This window comes from Heterocephalus glaber, unplaced genomic scaffold (assembly GCF_053883595.1).
Source record: "Heterocephalus glaber isolate CG9 unplaced genomic scaffold, H.glaber_assembly_v1.0 deba00000738, whole genome shotgun sequence".
Lineage (NCBI taxonomy): Eukaryota > Metazoa > Chordata > Mammalia > Rodentia > Bathyergidae > Heterocephalus > Heterocephalus glaber.
Window position 1 is genome coordinate 9,265,821 of NW_028258161.1, and position 19,984 is coordinate 9,285,804.

General features: G+C 47.2%; 1 protein-coding gene across 17 annotated transcripts in view; it reads right to left on the bottom strand.

Annotated features, from left to right (window-relative positions):
* Window positions 1-5,153: 5,153 nt before the first annotated feature.
* Window positions 5,154-19,984, bottom strand: part of Pard3 (par-3 family cell polarity regulator) — a 605,457-nt gene continuing 590,626 nt past the window's right edge. For 16 of the 17 annotated variants that reach the window (XM_087206780.1, XM_087206781.1, XM_021242102.2 and 13 more), the window contains 2 exons: window positions 12,907-13,034; window positions 5,154-7,058 (listed from right to left, as the gene is read on the bottom strand). In XM_087206780.1, coding sequence (XP_087062906.1) covers window positions 6,665-7,058; window positions 12,907-13,034 — 522 coding nt within the window. In that variant the 3' untranslated portion in view covers window positions 5,154-6,664. Of the gene's footprint in view, window positions 7,059-12,906; window positions 13,035-19,984 lie in introns of those variants that run through there. The other variant, XR_015449461.1, reaches the window with a different exon arrangement.

Here is a 19,984-nt window from a genome sequence, read left to right on the forward strand (position 1 = left end):
CTCGCCACTTTTGGAAGTGGTTCTGGTCTTTCAGGTCTTTAGTTGCCCTGTCGTGGCTGCCTCAGTGTCCTGAACTGATTCAAATCCTTCACCTTCCATGGTCATTTTGACTTTGGGGAAGAGCCAGTAGTTGCACCGTGCCAGATTCAGTGAATAAGGTTGATGAGGAGACACAGTCATGTTTTCACCAGCCTGCCTTTCTGTTGGATGGCACTCGGCAGCAGGATTCACTGTATTTTTGATCAGACCCCATAAAGACATCATGAGAGGGAACTTTCAGAGCCTCTTCAGGAAATGGAACAAATGATGGGATAAGTGTGTTTCAATCAAAGGGAAGCATTTTTAGGGGGATTAAAGGCAATGTGTCTTTTACTATAAGAATCATTTTAAATTTAAATATTCATATTTTTCGATCACCCTTGTATGTATAGATGAATATGGGTGTGCATATATACATATATAATTTTCAAATGTATATAAATAGTATTGTGATGAATAATTTATTTTCAAGTCATTACTAATTTCATGATTCTTTATATATTATGTCACACTTATTTTCCCCATCAGCAAAAATGTAATTATCATTAAGTAAGGAATTTAAAATTGTTAAAATATAATTTTTTTGGTGGTACTGGGATGGGATCCGGGACCTGCACACTGAGCAACATCTTCAGCCCTTTTTTATTTTTTATTTTGAGACAGGGTTGCTAAGTTGCCCAGGCTGGTTTGAACTTTTGATCGTCCTGTGTCAGCCCCCCAGGGTGTTGGGACTACTGGCGGGTCCCCCCACACCCGGCTCCATTTCTTATTTTGATAAAATCTTTGTGTCACAACAGTGGGTCACAGTTAGGAAACTGGGCTTTGTGTTCTGGCTGAGCCACTTCACAACCAGCAAGTCACAAACTCCTGTGGGTCTCAGTTTCCTTGGGTGCAGTACTGGGCCATCATTTCTCCAAGCTGCTTCTCAGCGTCCCGGGACTCAAAGAACAAAGAGGAGAGTGTGTTGCAAATTGTCAAGGGCCGCAGGAGTAAATCACTGAATAAAGTGGGAAGCCAGAGGCAGCCTTTGCCCCCGATTGTGGGTTCGGGTCTTGGGGAAATGCATTGGCTGCAGGGTCCAGAGCGGGAGCTCCGTGGGCTTGGATGGAAATAAAGCCAGGCAGAGAAAACCCAGAAAACTCTGGGAATGGAGCTGCACGTGGGGCACGCGCAGGACAAAGTCACTTTGAGGCTTCACATAATGAGTTCAAAGAGTGGCTTTTTTCCAAAGTAGCCTGCATTCACTGGCAAGCCCTAATCGGATCCATCTCCACAGCGTCGGGCTGTCGCTTCTGCCCATTTCATCTCCCCGTAAACAACTGGGATCCATGTGTGGCTGCTGACAGCAAGAGCTGAATAAAAGCAAGTTGGATACAAAGCGAACCCTGAATCCCGGTCATTAGTGGAGGTCAGCACCGGTTTAGAAACCTGTGTTGTCTCCTTCCTGTCACTGGAGAGCAATACAAGGCACTGTCCCCCTTGCAGTTTGCAGTCAGCTGGGCCCCCAGCCCCAGGAGACTGTTTTTAATGGCAAAACCTTCAAAGTTGCACTTAAAATATGTGCATCATAAAATCCCTGGTGAGAGCCAAGCTTCAGGATCAGGAGAGTTCTTCCAACCAGCAGCAGTGCTTGCCTTTAGAGACACAGGGTGGGTCCTGCGATGGCGCCATCTTCTAGCAGGGGACATGCCTGGTGGGTGACACTAGGAGAGTCAGATCTCGGGGACAGTGGTGTCAAGGAGTCGACTCCAAGTGGTTTTTCTAAGCCAGCAAGAGTGTAAGGTGACTCAGCAGTTCACTGAGCAAGTCAGAGAAAGGGTGTTTTTCACACATTTAATTGATCCTGGGAGCAAATAAGCACCAGGCAAAGATGACTAATTGTTAGGTTGGCTGCCAGAGGACCGGCCAGGACCCGGGCTTTGATTCTGTTTTCTGCATCTGGGATTCGATGGACACATCTGAAGAGAGGCAGCCTAAGGTGGACAGTTGGCTTTTCAAAAAAAATCAGAAAATAAAAACAGATCATTGAAATCTGAACTCAGAAAAGGCAAAAGACAGTGAAGAGTGAGTACTTGCTGAAGAAAAGAATTCCTAATCTTATGGCATCCACAATGGAATTTCTTAAAAGTGCAATTCCCTCCTATAGGATTTTACCTTAAAAATGCAATCAATGGCCAAGGGAAACCCATAGATTTTCCCTTTGTCGATTGAAACATGAAAGCTTTGGAAGAGGGAGTGGAAGGGAAGATCGCTGGCCGGAAGTAACTGGAGATAAGACAGCTAATGGGGAAAGGAGCTCCTGCTTACTTGGGCAACAACAATCAGCCTCTGACTCGGGAGCTCTGCAGGAGAATGTCAGTTTCTTGGTTTTGAAAATGGGAAGAGAAAGCTTATGTTCAGGATTACAACCATCAGCCCCCACCGCTTTTTGAAAAGTCAATTTAATTCAGCCAGCCTTTGTGATCTAATCATTACCAGAGCAGAGGGTGGATTTCCATTAGAGCATCCCATCTCTCACGCTGACCTGTGAATGCTCTTATTAGCTGCCTTATTAAGATGATATCCTGTCTCTGAAGGAAGCAAGGAAGATTATCTCCTCACCTGACAGTCATCATCAGAGTAATCTTTGTTCAAAAACAAAAAAGAAAGGAAGAAAATAAAAGGAAAAAGTTGACTGTTAAACAGACTTAAATTTAAGGGCATCCAAAGGGAGGGACCTTTCTTATTCAGAAGTACTCAGGAGACCCTTAGTGGCATGTTCTCCCAGGGCTAGCAAACAAAGCCAGAAACAAAGTACCTGCTTAATCTACCCTGGTTGTGACCTGGGGTGGGCAACACCTGAGCTCTCAGGACCCACAGGATGAAAGAGAAGTCCATTCAGGTAACCAAATTCAGAATTGCAGATGCACGCAGCAAATGTACTGATTGATGCCCAATATAGGGACTTGCAAGCATGCGCGCTTTTGGATAAAAAATGGCTCAGGGTGACTTCGACACATAGGGGAATCCAGCAAGACGAGGTGGGTAGAAAGCCACTGCGACTCCTGTCTCTCACCTGTGCCAGCTCCTCCTCGGGCCCACCATCCGGGAGGGTCATGAAAGACACTGCAGACAGTGGGGTCAGTCCGCTTGCATTTCCTGTTTTCAGAAGGGGTAGGAATAACAGCAGCTGCCTTGCTCAACAATAGCCAAGGGTCGTTTGGTTTAGTCTCCATGACTCCATGACTTGCTCTGTTTGCTCTCCTTGGTAGAAAGCCCCAGACAGCCAGGTCCTACTCTTCCACCCTGTTGGGGGACAACCCTGTCCCCTGACCTCTGAGCTGCCTTTGTTCTAACTGACCACACAGTGGAGGGGAATTACTTAAAGTTCATATAATGCATGTATGTTGTTGCTATGGTTTGGATGAGTATCTGCCAAAGGTCCATATGTTAAAGGGTCAATCGCCAGGCTGTGTTGATTAGGAGGTGGTGGGCCTAAGCCTGGGCTACATCATGAGTTCAAAGTCAGCCTGGACTATATAGTGAGGCCCTGCCTCAAAGAACAAACTGACCACACACACACACACACACACACACACACACACACACACACACACACACACAAGCAGAGAAGGGCCTAGTTCGAGGTTCTCAGGCCCCAGGCTGTTCCTTCAAAGCAGACTTCAGGACCTTGGGCTCTTCCTCTATTTCTCAGCCCTTGCTTCAAGATGCTCACACCAGGATGTGCTGCCCTCGTGAGAGGCCCAAACCAGTGGGCCTGTCCGGTCTTGGACCTAAATATCTGGAACCAAGAGCCAAAATGAACTTCTCTTTACTGCAACATTAACCTGTGCCAGATATTTCATTATAGTGAGATGAAGCTAAAAATTCTATTATTACCATTTATAGTATAAATATTTAAGACTATGGTTTCATGGACTGAGTGGGGATAACATCACGGTGGGGCCATCTCCTCCCTGTGGTCCCTGGAGTGTGGGCTCCCTTCTCCCTCTTCATGGGACGGGGGCTGCTCTCTGGGGTGCTGTGGCTCTTCCTCGGGACACCTCCTCCCAGTTGACCCTAAGTCCTGTGACATGTCGGGCCCGGATGTGGGTTCCTGCACACAGGAATGATCGATAGAGCATGGCTTCACTCTTCTGCTGACTCGGGTCTGTCCCTACGCCCCCTCCTGGTGCAGCTCGGCGTGTCAGTTTTAATCCGCAAATGCCTTTGTGATTTAGGTCCCGCAATTCAATATTACCTTTCTCGCTCTGCTCCTTGCTGTCAGCTGAGATAAACAACCTATGTGCTTGTGCACTGGCAATGGGTCGTGAGAAGGTTAACAAGTCTGTCTGTCTTCCCTTTTCTCTTCTTCTACACCTGGCATGGAGGGCAGAGCTGGAGGTGGCACTTCCTCAGCTTGCCGTGCACCTCTGGCTACTGAGCTTGAGGTGACACAATTTAGATTTAGTGACAGGATGGGGCTGCTGGAAGAACCCGCTGTGCTGGCCATTCCATCCACAGGGCATCTGGGTGGTCCCTGCAAAGCTTTCAAGGTGGGAACTGCACGTCCCATGTGCCTTGCACATGCCTAGGGAAGGCTTGTCCTCCATGTTTACAAAACACCACCCAAACCCCGATGAGTGTCTATCTCGAAGAAATAGAAAGCCTTACTGCTGTGATTCGGGAAAATAAGAACCGGGTTAGTACTGGAAGTAGACCTAAAAGCTGGGCTTTTCTCCAGGCTGCAGTTTGTGAGGCTGGGGCTCCAGGAAAATAGTTGCCTTCACAAAGTGATCCAAAGGGAGCAAAGGGGAGCCCTGGAAATGCTATGTCGCTTTCTGTCGAGTCTCCTTTTGCCAAGTTCTAGAGCGTTGGCCCCTTCAGTTGCGAATTCCCAGGTTCTACTTGTCTCATGCTGAAGGGCTCCCATCTTTCCCTCTGTCGTCTCTGGTGTTCCCCCTAAGAAATCCACCACCCATTTGTGTGTCTGCACACAGAGAGAGATGCAGAAACTTTCTACTTTGACTAAATATATATTTTTAAAAAATCACATCTGCTAATAAACTTTAAAAAAAAAAAAACCACCACAGCCCAGCAAGGAGATTCCACAGAAAAACCACACACTCCACAAGAGCAGGAAGAAATATGCCTTTTATTAGAAGTCTCGTATGTACAAGGAAAGCTGTTTCTCGCAGCTTTGAGGGCTGTGAGAAAGAGCCGCTATCATCCAGGGTTACGCTCCTACTTCGGGGACACCATGGACCATCTTAGCAAATACAGCCAGTACACGGGGCTGCAAAGGAGACGCAGGTACATGTGGACACTTCACGCATTTCCTGAAACCAAGTGGACACAAAAATACAATGTGCCAGTTAAAAAAAAAATAGGCAGATCAATACAATACATTATCTTTTTTTTTCTTTTTTGTTAATACATGGTGCTCTGAGCTTTTGCCTCAAGCTTTTGTTTCACATCGGGATTCACAGGCACTTCAGCAACCCAGCACGGTTTACAATCCAGGACATTCAAGCCACATGTTGGAAAAGGGGAGCATTCGGGGTCTCGCGACCCACATGTGCGTTACAGTACTGACACCACAGCGAGCTTTTGACACCACTGCTCTGGGACACAAAATGTTCTCTGTGTGACGTGGAATGGCTTTTCCCTGATTTTCCCTTTATGCTTCACGGCAGAATTATTTACGAACACCGTATCACCAGGCAGGGATATGGTACGTGAATGTGCTAGGCAAATACAATTCTGCCCAACCTCAAAAACTGTGCGGCTCAACTCTTACAAACCAAATGTGACTGATTCACATATGTCTCGCTCTCTGCCCTTCTTGCCACAACAAAAAGGAACTAAGATGATGCTTAGAGGGCACTGGGCCCCAGCTCCACCGGGGCATATTCCTTTCTCAGCCCCTTCTTTCCCCGGGGCAGGCCGGGTCCTCACCCAGGCCACTCCTGTGCCCCCTATTCCCAGTGCAGGGCTCTGTTGACTCAACACATGTCAGAAGGTGACCAGACACAGTTGAATCATGGCTTCGTTATAAGGCAGTTACAAAAGCAACCCCGATAACCAGACGGTGTTGGAGTATGGCTTCGTGTCTTTAAGAGAACGAGGGGCCATTCCTGTTACAGGGAGCTGAAAAAAAAAAAAAAGAGTCTCTCCGACTACAGACAAAGGGCTGTGCTGGGAAGTCCCAGGAAGCCCCAAATTCTGGTGCAGCTGCCCACTTTCGCCCACCAGACCCTGAGATGCTGCCTCAGAGCTGAGAGACGGTGGATGGAAAAGAGGACCAAGGACGCCTCAGCCCAAGGGCTGCTGGCTGTAGGAACAAAGCCACGGTCGTGCCGCTCCTGGGGCCAGGGCTGCTGGGACTCCAGAGAGATGCAGAGTGTACGGATGCTCGGACAGATGATTACCAGGGTGGAAATCCTCCCATGAACCAGACACTTGAGATGCAGTGGCAAAGACATTAAGGCCTTCTACTTCTTTGCCCATCTTGCTTAAAGGCACTGAAACCAACAACAGAAATATTCCACAGTACCATTGAGGATTTTTACAAAAACTCCCAAAATACAAGTCTTCGTAGGAAAGCGTCCTTTGTTGCATGGCATGAAGCATCGCTGTCCCGTGCTCAGGAGTAGAAGGGCCGCCCCTTTTCGGGAGCCTGGAGTCTGTTGAGCCTGGCGACCTGAGAGGGAGACGGGGGCACGTCCTGCCTGAAGGGCCCCTTGGGAGGGGGGCAGCCGGGGTCCTGGGCTTTCTTGTATGAGTCATAGCTGCTGGACCCTTCAGCCGGGGGCTGCCTCTTCATCTGCTGCTCTTTCCGCCGCTGCTCCTGGCGGAGGAGCTCCTGGGTCTCCAGCATGACCCTGGCGTTGAAGCCGTGGCCTCCCATGCAGCCATTGCGGGAGCCCTGGTAGCTGGAGTAGCGGGGGTTCTCCTTGGCACTCTGGAAGCCCTCCCCAGGGGCGTAGTTCTGCTCCCAGGAGTCCTGGGACGCCGAGCTGCTGTTCTTCCTGCTCTGCCTGGAAAGCAAAGGCCACAGGTCAGTGTGAGGGCCGGGAGGAGGGCAGGGGGTGACGGGGAGTGTGCAGCTCCACGCCTCACGAGCAGGACCGCTTTCCGCGCACGCGCCTCTGACGCTGTGCTGGAGAATTCAGCAGCAGCTGTCCTAGGTCAGCTCACGCCTCAGCTAAACCCACAAATAGGGACGGCAGGAGAGAGGCAGGCGCACCGGCCACTGAGGAGCAGGGCCCTTCTCTTGAGCCTGGCTAGTTCTGTCTGTTCCACGGAGGGTGACAGTCTCTCCTGCACTTCGGACTCGCCGGCCAGTATGGAAGTATTGGAGGTCTGGCAGCATCTCCTGCAGCAGGAATTAATTTCTGCTTGCTTTAGAATGTTACAATTCAATTCTAAACAAGCAAAACAAGTATTTTACACAGCTGGCACCACCATGCCAGAAACGCTCGCCAATATGAAGTGCATGCAATGGACTACAATATGAGTTCGGCTATGAAAGATTTACGTCTAGACTCCTTTGTGATGAAAAATGCAACAGGCCATCCTTCCAGCAAGTGGTCGTCTTGGGGCCCCTGCCCACTGGGACCAGAGGATAAGCGGTATTTCCTTGCACACTCGACCGCCATCAAAGACCGGGATAACCTGCTTAACTCACTTGCTGTCTTCCTAGGATAGGGATATAAATCAGAGTCATCTAGAAATTTCAAATTCTTATCACTTCTGCAATAAAACCGCACATGATTTTCATGAAACATTATTGTTTTGAAACATCTTTAATTTACCATCAAGTCTCTAGATGCTTTTATGAGTTTACAATAAGATTGGCTATGATAGAGTAAAACAATTTTGTGCCAGGAAGGAAGACATGCCCTAATTCTTTTGCCTTGAAAGAGGTGGAAGAGACAACTGAGTAATAAAGCAAAATATATGGCTCCATTTATCAATAAGAAAATCATTTGGCGACAGTATGCATTGCTCAGTCGTTCTCATCAATAGACACACACGGCTGGATGTTCAAAGACTCCTGTCTGTGGGCGGAAACCAGGTCTGGAAGCCACTGGGTTTCACGTAGGAACGGAGCAATTTGCACTTGGAACATTCTGGAGGGCCGGCAATGCAGTCTGGGGTGGAATCTACCCATTTTCCATATGGCCTCTCCAGTGTCAGCGAGGTTTTCAAAATGCAAAGTGAACTTCATGCTCAGCACCACTGGGGTATCTAACTAGCAGAAAACAGTGTATTTATCTCACTCTCTTTTAGTTAGGAGTCATGCCTTGTGTACATCAGCCGGAGCAAGAATACCCAGATTTGATGGAATAGTTTATTTGCCTAAAGCACTGATTATCTCCACTTAAAAAGTCATCAATTAATCTGCCCAGAGACATGAATGATGGAAAGTGTCAGCACAAAACCAGGGATTTGACATTCATCATGAAACTTTAATTAAAACAATGAACTTGTTACCGATATCACAGTAACAAGAGGGGTGGATTCCTTTATTAGTTATCAATTTAAAAATAATGAGAAATCGGCTGCAGGAATTTCACCTCTTTTTCGTCCTTGGTCTCCCGAGACCCACAAACCCTCTTCCTCCCAATCCACGAGGCCCACAGCCTCACATTACGAGTTGTGAGCTGAATTCAGGATGGACCGGGAAGACAGAGTCTGTATTTAAATACACTGTGAATTCTCTAAGGTTGGTTAGGGATGGAAATGATGAGGATGTGGGAGAAAGAATTTCTTGTAGCTAAAATTTCCTTCAAATTAATCAGTAGAGAGAGAAGGAAGCAGACTGCCCTGAGGTTTGAATAAGGCCTAATGCAACTACACAGACACACACACACACACACGCGCGCGCGCGCGCGCGCACACGCACACACGCACACACACTTCCCTGGTGAGGAAGCTACTGGTATGAACAAGCTCTTGATTGAGGAAACAATGAGAAATAAGCCAGTTGCGGAGACCAAGAGAAGAAGACAGAAGAGTTTCCCACGCTAGGAACCTGGACACCAGGGCCTGGGGGAGAGGGGCTTGGAACAGACAGACATAGCAGCAGCTCATGCTACTGCACATGACAGCTGTGTGACGCTGGGGAGGTTATGCATGCTGTGAAATGGACACAATATTTCACCTCGCAAGGTTGTGAGGAAACACATGAAATATCACATGTAAAGCACTTAGCCAAGTGCCCGGCACACTTTGACAGACACATAGGTACCGGAGGAGCAGTTTCAAGACAAAATAGCTTTGCCTTCAAAGATCAGGTTCTGGGGTGAGGGGAGGGGTGGGGACATCGTTAAAAGCTAAGGAAAAAGTCAAACTTTCCCTTCCTTTGTTGGAAGTGTTGTGTGGAGACCATGGAGCTGAGTGGGCATCGGAGAGCAACTAGGCCTGCACTAAAGGAGGCGACTTCACAGACACTTCTGTGGGGATGAGAAAAAGCTTATCCTTGGAGACCCTTGTTCTTCCTACTTTCCCAGCCAAAGGCCACAAAGCGTCGGTCTCCTTTCCCTGGATTTCTACAGCTGACACCGAGGCCGCTTGGTCCTGCAGTGAGCCCACCGAGATTTCCGCACCCACTCAGCACACAGACCCAGGCTTGGAAGTCCTCCCTCTGATGGTTACAACTCCCCCCACAAAGGCCCACAGGCCTTTCTCCCAAGACCCAGCCCTGAGTGCAGGACTCTGGGCCTGAGGCGTCACAGCCTGCAGGCGTGGAGGGGAGATCTCTCAGGGGCAGACGGCAGGAGGTGAAGGACAGGCACACACGGGCAAGGTGCGGGGAAAGAGCAGGAGGAGGTGCGGGTATGGGTAGGATCTGAAGGGTCCTATGGGTAGGATCACCGAGGATCTGAAGTCTTCCTTCCCATCAGCAACTGTGCCTCTGCTCAGTTCAGAGCTGCCTGTGGAGACTGAGGAGAGGAAGTCATTTAGGAATAAAAAAGAAAAATCCTGGTCTGATTGAGAACGAGTGTGGGGCCACTGGGGTCCCCTTTCCTCCCAAGCTAGTGCTTCTACCTGGTTAGGGTTTCTCCTCGACATTTCAAAATGTGACTCGCACTCTGCCCGTGGATTTCCTTCATTATGGTTCCAATTTACAAACTTGCCTGGCTTATACACAGCCTCTAATTCAAACCACCTTATCAAATGCAACTGATACAAAGCCCGGACCATTTGTTTTATCTTACGCTCCACTCCGTCAATGAATGTACGTGTGTGTATAAGTGCATGTGTATGTGTGTGTGAAATCTTTCTGGTTTCACTTGCCATACTGACTTGTTTGGACAAAACTCAGCTAATTATCAACATCTGAAAAGTAGAGGTCAGGCGTGTCTCTGAAGAACAGCACATTCCAGAAACCTGGCAGGGGGGAATGAAGCAACCCGGTGGGCTCCCCTTCCCCGACTGCCCTGTGCTAAGGACCAAGGTCTGCACTGAGAAGCTGCTGGGAGAAGAGGAGAACTCGATGCAGGAGGCTGCCAGCCCCTCCCGCCAACACTTACATAACTCTATTCTGGGGACGTCTGCTTCTCTTATCTAAACGGATTCAAATGACTAAAAATAGGGAGCTGCAATTATCCCAGAGGGAAAGTTTATTTTTTTGGTGGGAAGTGCTTACAAAACGGCAGTAGTACTAGCCATAGTGGCAGCAACCCTCTGTGCTTGTACATGTGGATGGTTCCACAGGTGCTTCGGGAGAGAGGGAGGAAGAGAGGATCAGGAGAGAGATGCACAGGGGAAAGGGAGGGAGGCGTCCGGAAGGAAGGGGCACAGTCGGGTAACTGGATGTTGCAACACAGCTGATGAAGAGGGCTTTGAATATTCCAAACGCAAGGGACTGACACATGTCTGAGGTAACGGATGTGCCAAGTACCTCGATCGATCTCATCATTACCCTTGTATCCATGTATTACATGTCACCCTCTGCCCCTTAAGTGTGATACAATCGCTGTGTATCCATTTTTAAAATACCTTAGTTTTTCAAAATCAGGTGACGATGGGGAGAAGGAGACTTGGGTGAAAGCCCAGCTCTGGAATATTGAAGCTACTTGGATGGTGACCAGGAGGAAGCCGGCACGGCCCACATGGATCTTCCTCTCCCTGGGATGGGGACCCCACTGTCTCTCTTCCCCCACCTGACTGCCTGCCAGCCAGGTTCTTCCCTCCACTCTCTCCTACCTCCTTTCCTCGGCCTTCTGTATTTCCCTTCCTTTATCAGAAACAATCTTAGACGAGGAAGCATATGAAGCCCACAACTTGAGGAAGAGGGCCTGGACTCCATTCACAGGAGCCCTCGGTGCCATGGCCACACTGTGCCTGGAGTCCAGGCCACCCGGGTGTCGGTTCACCCTCAGGACCATGTGCACCTCCTGACGGGACCCACGCCGAGCAGGCTGGGCGCTTAGCATTGGAGCCACCGGGTGGAGTCATAAGTGGCTCCCTTCCAAACTCTAGGGCAGTGGTGGAGAACTGATGGCACTCATGCCGCTGCAGGCACGCACACCTCTGTCGGCTCGTAAGCCAGGTCTCCCCACCACTGCTCTAGGGGCAGCAGAGCTCCAAGGGGAACTTTCTACCTGAAACACCTAAACTTGGGAACAAAAGCCCTGAGTAGCAATGAGCCCTATAAAATAATGATTTAGGGCACGGGCAGGTTTGGGTTGTAGTTCCGGCTAAGGGACTTACTGTGTGACCTTGCGGGACAGTACATGATTTCTCTGAGCTATCTCCTTGCAAAACAACATGACAGCCAAAGACTTGTCCAGAACTAACCTTCGATGACTCTCATCCAGAGTGGGCTACAGAGCTGTTCTGGACAATCCTCCTTTGTAAAGGTAAGAGGTACAGCCTTATGGATTAAACATGAACAACTGAATGGATACAGAGTCGTACTGGATGGCTGTCCTCCTAGTGGAGACTTCATTCATAGCTGTGCCATGTTCTTTCAGTTGACCCTTGTCAGTGTGATGCTCCTCATGGTTGTCACAGCGATGATTTAACATTTAAAGAGATTCCCCTTTATAAGAAAGTGAATCGAAATCACTTTCACACGCGTCACTCAGGTACACACAGACAAGCACCCGCCTCCCCCAGAAACTGTTTCCTTCAGATCCAAGAGTCCAGTTGACATCAGCATGGCACATGGATCTTCTGACCCTCAAAATGTCACTGTCACCTGGTTTTGAAATAGGACAACAACTGTCTGTAATAACTGACTATAGGAGCGACTTGTTTGGGGAAGTCTGAAAAGCTGACTGTTTCTCAGCACTTGCTCTTCACTATGTATTGCCTAGAGGGAATGCTTGGGAGGGAAGATGGCTGTCGGCTCCTGTTCTGGGGCCCAGGCCAGTGAGTCTTTCAGTCCTCTGATGGAGAACACTTGAGCAGAGGCCCCCCCGGGGAGCCCCCCAGACAAGCCTGTTCCACTTGGCTGTCGGCTGAGGCACCACACAAGCAGCGGAACAGTGACAGTGAGGTTTCCCATCACTGACCCCACAAAAGCATCTCTCCTTTCACAGAGCTCTGGATGAATAAAGCATCACTCATCCTAGTCATGCCAGGGGCTGCACAAAAGAACAGTTTCCTCTCCAGTTCTCAGATGAGCACCATTTTTTCTACAGCCACATGGAAACCCATACTAGAAACCAGATCTGACCCGAGCCTGGTGTTCAGGTCCCGTCGCCCCATGTTGGGCCAGGGAGCTGTGGGGTGCAGGTGCTGGCATCCCGAGAGACACCTGTCCTTCTAGTGCAAAACATGTGCTCTCCACCAGCTGAGCTGCCTCTCACCGTCGGGTGGGAAGGAAGAGCTCCCCAGGCCCGGGTGTGTGTGCACGTGTGTGTCACCTACCGAGGCAGGGAGCTGTACTGGCGCTGGGCCTGCTGGAAGCTCTCACGCTCCTCCTGCCGCTGCCTCTGGACCTGCACCTCCACGGACACGGAGTGCCTGCCGCTCTGCGCTGCCGGCCGGGAGCCGGGCTGTGGGAGAGAGGAACAGCTCGTTAGCATGGCAGAGCTTCCGACACGCCACTGGTCAGCCTGGCCCTCGCACCGCGAACACCGGGCATGGTACCAGGGCGTCCCCATGCTCCCAAGTGCTCTGCCCCCCAGCTACTTCCCCAGCCTGTTTTGCATCTTATAAACTGACTTAGAAGCATTTCGCACATTCTGTGAGATCCAGCCCTCCTCCCAATCACATTTCTTAGGGAAAGAGGCCTATTATCGCTCTTCGGAGCCTGATATGCCACTGTGAATTGTGACTGGGCCTTGGCACATGCTTTCACCTGGAGAGAGCAAGCTTATAATCTCAATGAGGGTTCGGAAATATGGACATGAAATAGCAGTTTATATCCTTCATATCTACAGCAGATACAAGGAGAGTAAGTCTGAGGGAATATCAGAAGGTCAAGCCAACACGTACATACACACATTTGCTACAGTAATAAAAGCGAAGAATTCGCAGGTCTGCACTTGAAAGCTGTCTGTGCTGGTAAATCTCTGGGGTTGCCATCTATTTCAGTCAAGCAATATAATACAGTATTGCTGATTCCTCCTCTTTTTTAGGACAGCTAAATTTTGAAATTTAACCAAAATTAAACTTAGCCAGCGACAGGTCTCCTCCAATCCAAGGATGGCAGCCAGATGAGGAACGGAAACTCCAAAAGAATGAACGCACAAGTGAACAGCTCTTTGTACTGGCGGCCAGACCATGAACTATCCCCTGGTTATCAGGAAATGGCATCTTACCTAGGTCAATCATAGCCTAGAGAACAATTTTAAATCCCTCTGGCCACTTCAGCCAGGTGGATTGGGACTGCCCACCAGAATCAGGTCTCTGAACACGTACAGTACAGTGTGGACCGAAATCCTGCGGTGCCCGTCTCTCCCTGCCACATGTCAGCCTACCTGCTAAACGGGGCCTTCAGAAATGTCTCTGCTCAACACAGACAATGACGACTCAACTGTTATAGAAAACACAGCACTGGCGTGTCACTCCATTGGTGGCAGGTGCTCCTAAGACACCCTTTTTGGCCCCTGCTAACCTCTGTTCCCCTTTTGTGTTGAGCAACATGGTGCAACAGGCATATTCTACGTGAAGAGTGTCTCTTAAAAACATGCCATCGATTTTCCTGTGGAGCGGAAAGTCAGCGGCAGACTCTGATTTACTTATCATCTTCTCAAGGCTTGGAGTTCATTTGGAGAGGCCTAAGATAACACAGGCCTTGGCTACCTGAAGAACCGAGGCTGCAGTTGGCTTTTGTCTGTCCAGAAATCCAGTGGTATCCATTGTTCCTTTTCTGCCAGGCCAGCACTCTCTTGCTTGTGGGTAGGCAATAATGAGGCAATATCCAGGACAAGAATTTCCAAGCATATGGGCACAGTCCGTGAGCATATTAAAAATATCCCGATACAAAAATAATGTGTGAAGAGATTAGGCTTTACAACACCCCAGTCTCTCCTAGTAGATGTTTATAACCACACTCATTGGGACAAATGTGTGTTCGGAGACCCACTCCACAGCACCGTTCAAATAATACATCCGTGGTGCCTTTAGGAAGAAAAACACTTCACCGAGTGAGTTTCTGCTTATACAAACAAAGCATCAAGCAACTGTTCATCACCTCCATAGCAGGAGACAGACATTTCCCCCGTTACGGGAGGTGAGGCTGGCCAAACAGGCCACGACCTGCTGTGTGGCTTGTGATGAGCCACGGGAAGCCCGATTCACCCCTGAACAGACAGAGGGAGCAGTAAGCAAGAAAATACTGCGTGATTTCCATCCCCCCTCGGTGGGGCCACATTTTCATTTCCTCTCCCCTCAGCTTCAGCTATCTCCATGTGTCTAGCAGTCTTGAAGGAGCTGGCGTTCTGCAGCACGATTTAGTAACCCGCTTTTTAAGCTCATGCTGTTTGGTGACACACTGCTTGTGGAGATGTGAAAAGAAAATGCAAGGTCTTGTGGAAATTTCAGGTGTATTTTTAAGTTGTTTCTCCCAGCAGCCTGAAAATCTGATTCTGACAGAGGAAAAAACTTGGAGGGTTTTGTTTGTTTCCTCTCCTCAACTTCAGTTTTCTGACACTGTTCTGCTCAAAGTTTATCAGCTGCAGGCATCGACTTGGGTCTCGATGCGCTCCAGTAATGAAATTATCAGGCTGCAGGGCTGTAAACTTAAGGAGCGAGTGAGTTTGGTATCAGAAAACTGACATGTTTCATATTCTCATGGTCCCATGATGAAATGCAAACCTCAGCCTCCCCATTAAATTTTACTCTGTCTCTCTCTCTCTCTCCAGAGCACAAATAAGGGCAGGTTAGAGAGAACGACCTTTATCTTCAAGAAGAAACTCTAATGGGCCATGTATTTTAAAGAAAATCATATCCATGACCAGTCCATAGCAACAACTCAGAAAAATCATTTTTAGCAAGTTTTACACTTGGCCTGAATAAAAAGTAACCTCTCTCTTTCATGATTTTAACAAAGATTGCATGAACATGTAAATTATGTGGCCAGCTTTACAATAAACAATCCTGCCTCTTAAATACTACGGTCTCAGTTTCTATGGCAGAAAGAGAATCAACTATCTAAGTCCAAAACCACAAAAATGGAAAAGAAAGCTTTAGACTTCCCAAAGAAGTACACGGATTTCACACAAAGCACCACGAATGACTAGGACAACAAACTCACAACCAAACAGGGAAATACATGCGGAGGAGGCATAATTGGGACGACTGTTCAATTCTCAGACAATGAGGGAAGCTCTGTTTTAACAGTGCAATTTACAACTAACTGAGCCTTGTTTGTGATGAAACTGGTTACAAGAAATGACCTTTCAAGTCAAAAAATAGCTAAGGATGCCAAGGCCGGAATAACAATAGAAGCCCTAAAATAGAAATAAATACAGCTCACACTTAAAAGCACAAGTGAAAAATACACACACTGCTTTTGTAAATGAGCTGCAAAACACCTGACTTTATCATGATTATCACAAGATTTAAAAGTTGAGAAAGCTATATCTTTTTGTTACCACTTAGTGTAAAGCAAAATACAAGAAATAGCTTCCATATAGTATTTCACTGAATTAGGTCATCTCTCTCAATTAATTAAAATCATACTTTTTTCTAAAATTGAGAAAATACAAAAAAAAAACCCACAAATAAAATCATTACAATCAGTGGAGTAATGAATAAAAATACACATAGTACAAAATTACAGTACTATTTAAAACTAGGTAGTATTGTAAGACTTTTCTATAGCTTATTATAGAAGTATGTTGTAATAAAATCATTACTGGGTTATTAACATTTACATAAAATATTTTATAATTTAAAAACACAATCATTTTTCTTCCTACAGATAAGATAGGGTATAAGCATGAGTGTGCACACACGTACACATACACGTAAGCCTTCTTATAAATGAGCATTTTGAGCAGGTTGTCTACCTAAACTGAGAATCGTAAAAATCTTCAAATGTTCACAGATGTCCAAGAGCATATCCAGAAAACAAAAAATAAAATGCAAAAAGTTTCTGTGCTTTAGATGAAAACCTAATGTTGAAGATGATGAAAATCATGGTACTGATGAAAAGAATAACAAAAACAAGATTTACTTTAAGATTTATAATCCTTATTTTAGCAATTCAAATGAAACCCTAATATGGAATTTCATATTGATAAAAGTGGTAATTTAAAGATTTGGTATATGGCAGAAATAATTCTTATGGCACTCAGTCATGTAAAGAATGTAAACTGTTATGCTGAAAAGTGGTTATTGCTAATATTGGTAATGATTTTCCCCTTTTCCCCCTGCCTTCAACCCAGTACTGGGGACTGAACCCAAGGCCTTTGCACTGAGCTACATCCCAAGCCCTTTCATTCATTTTTTTACTTTGAGACAGGGTCTCACTGACTTGCTAAGTTGCCTAGGCTGGGCTTGAACTTGCAACGCTCCTGCCTGGGCTTCCCAGAGTCCTAGGATTACGAGCATGAACCATCATGCCTGGCAACAATTCTTTTCTACAGTAACTTACAACTTTTCTCAAAGTAAAGTTAACTTGTGTCTGTCCTGGCTTCTCGGTCCTCCACCTCATCATGTTTAGAGTTCTGAATAGTTTAAGGCTTCATTTCTACTAAGGATCTCAGGAATGGCTGAAAAAAAATCTGCAGAACCTATTTCCCTCATAAAGATTTTTATCAATGCATGATCTGGTCTTAACACGGTACTGTCTTCACCTCATTTTTCCTACCAGTGCTCAGATCAACTTTACTTTTCCAACAGGTCTGCTGAAAGTGAAAGGGCTGCTGTCTTACAGAACCAGCCAGATGCACCTGGAGGTTTGGCCTGGGGTGCGGGTCACAGGTTAAGAAGCGACCTACTGTGTAGCAGGGCAGAGGCTGAGCGTGGGCGCAGAGCACCTTTGCTGTAAGAATGGTTCTCTCCAGGTCCGCCCCTAAGGGAGGGGGCTTCCGCCCAGCTTGCTCTGCACATGGAGCCCTTTTGGAGCCTAGGCATGAAAGCTGTCATGAAGAGATGACAGCGGATACCTTTCAAGTCTTACAAAGGACGAAAACAAAAAGGCCACAATTTTCTCAAATTCCCCAGGCACAGGGGTGGCAATGTGGGGCGACAGAGCGGCTTACCAATTAAATAGGCAAACCCCTAACAGGGTAAGAAGGAGAGGACAGGCAAAGGGAGCCTGGGCAGATTTTGTGGTTCAAAGACAGACATTTAGGAGGAGAGCATGCTTGGGGGATGAAGAAGATATTCACATGTGGAGTGTCAATTTTTTACCTGCAGGACTAAACTACTTTCAGTCACTACTGACCTGGGATGGAAAGGACCTAGCAATATGGCTATTAAAGGCTCCATTATCCCATCTATCAGCCGTCTCGGCCCGAAAGCCTCCGTGTGGGCGATGTCGGGTATCTGCAAAGTTTTAACAGCATACTGTATGTATGTGTGCAGCTGGCAATTTAATTCTTCTAAAAGCAGCACTAAGTCCTGTCCATGTTGGAGCTCAGTGATAATAACCCCAACCCCAGCCATTGTCCCATTATCTTAAAGATTTCAATCAACTTGCTGCTTTATTTAGGTTGCACCTGGCACTACATGAGGAAGAAGCTGCTTTTCCTTTTTCTCTTCCTCAACGTGGGAGAGAATTCACTTCAGTTATGCAGCTAAGGAAATTTTCTGGGCCTCTGCTCATCTAAAGACCTCTTGTGCCACAAATCAGCTCCCTCGGGCCCCAAAATTATTCTGAACAAAGGCCCAGGAACAGGTGCATTCGGTACTGCAGGAGTTCTAGAGAACATGCTCAAAACAGATGGACTGAAGAGGGCCACTTGGATGACTTTTCTGCTGCATCCCACTCTGTCTATAAAGTAACTGGCATGGATATTTTTCCCTCTGACACATCTGGTTGCACTTTGTGTGTGGGCATTTCTAACAGACATAAGTTCAGCTAATTCCGTTTAAGCTGTGTACATAGCTTGGAGATGCATCTGCGGTTCCTCAACCCTAAAATGATTACAAACCACGCCAGTGAGTGAGATCATGTTCTCCTCCCTTCCAAACACAACGACCTTGCAAGGTCAGCCTACATACGGGAAGAGAGGAGTCAGTCCAAGAGCCCCGAAGCGCACTTTGCCAAATGGATTAAGGAAACCATAGACTAAGCTGCAGTTTGAACAACTGAGAAGCAACTCTTAGTAAAGTAATGATCAGAATTGGTATGAAAATGAATATAGTAAATAAAATTGCAGTTCCTTTAGCTGATTTACAGGATCAGTACGATGGAGGGTCCACAGCAAGATCCCAATTGTTTGAAAATGAACAAAAAGAGAAAAAGGTCAACTTCTGACCCGCCATTTAAGGAATTAGTCCATTTCTTAGGTAATCAGCCTGTCATCCAAATAATTTCCCGCTCATTCACTGGAGGAAACAATAATATAGCCACACTGTCTGTCTGAAGTTGCAGTGGCAATTCTGATACACAATAACTTGGCCCAGGACCTTCAGTGGTTGAGTTCCCAAGTGTACAAGACTGTCCCAAATGCATTCTCTAGTGTGACTGTGCTTAGTAGGTGGATAACATAGAAATATGTCAGTATCTTCAGTGTCCTTATTTTAAAAATCTTACAAAAAGCCCTGCAATAGGTTTCAAATCATTTTTACTTCTCTCAATGAAAAACATCGAGAGCTAAGAAGCAGGAAACGCTCATCAAATTTGGAATTCTGCATGTAGATAACAAAGTCGCCAATCAGAAATAAATTCATGGACCTTAGTCCCCAAAGATATGTTTCTCTGTTTCTCAATTTGCATATTCTGACTTCAGAGAGGGGCTCCTTCCAGCATTTCCTGTGCACCCAAATCTTACTAGGGCCTCTCCTCTGGGCACCCTGGCCCCAGCATACCCTACCACATCCCTCCGTACCACACAAGGTGTCTCTGCTTTGTAGCAGCTAGACCATAGAGTTCTAAGGACGATCTTCCTAGCTCCACTGGAACACAGTAAGCACTCAGTAAGTCTGATGAATTAAGTCATTAAAGAACAAATGTTGCAAAGATGCTGGTTTGACAACCACATTACCAGGGGAAGTAAAATGGCCAAGGCTGCTGCTAATGGTAGGTTGTGAGGAATGGTAAGACCAGGTGGGCCTTTGCCAGGTTGGAACTGTGCGTGTGCGTGCGTGCGTGTGTGTGCATGTGTGTGTGTGTGTGTGTGTGTGAGAGAGAGCATGCGCCAATTCCACCTGGACTTGTTGCTTTCGCCTTCAGCGTGACACTGCGTCCCTTACCCTTTCCAGCCTCTTCGCGTACATACATAGTTAAGAGGAGATTTACCCTGCATCACCAAAGAACCTTGCTGTAATAAACCTGGTAGGAATAGATGGAACCAATTATATCCCATAATATCATTAGGTCGACATA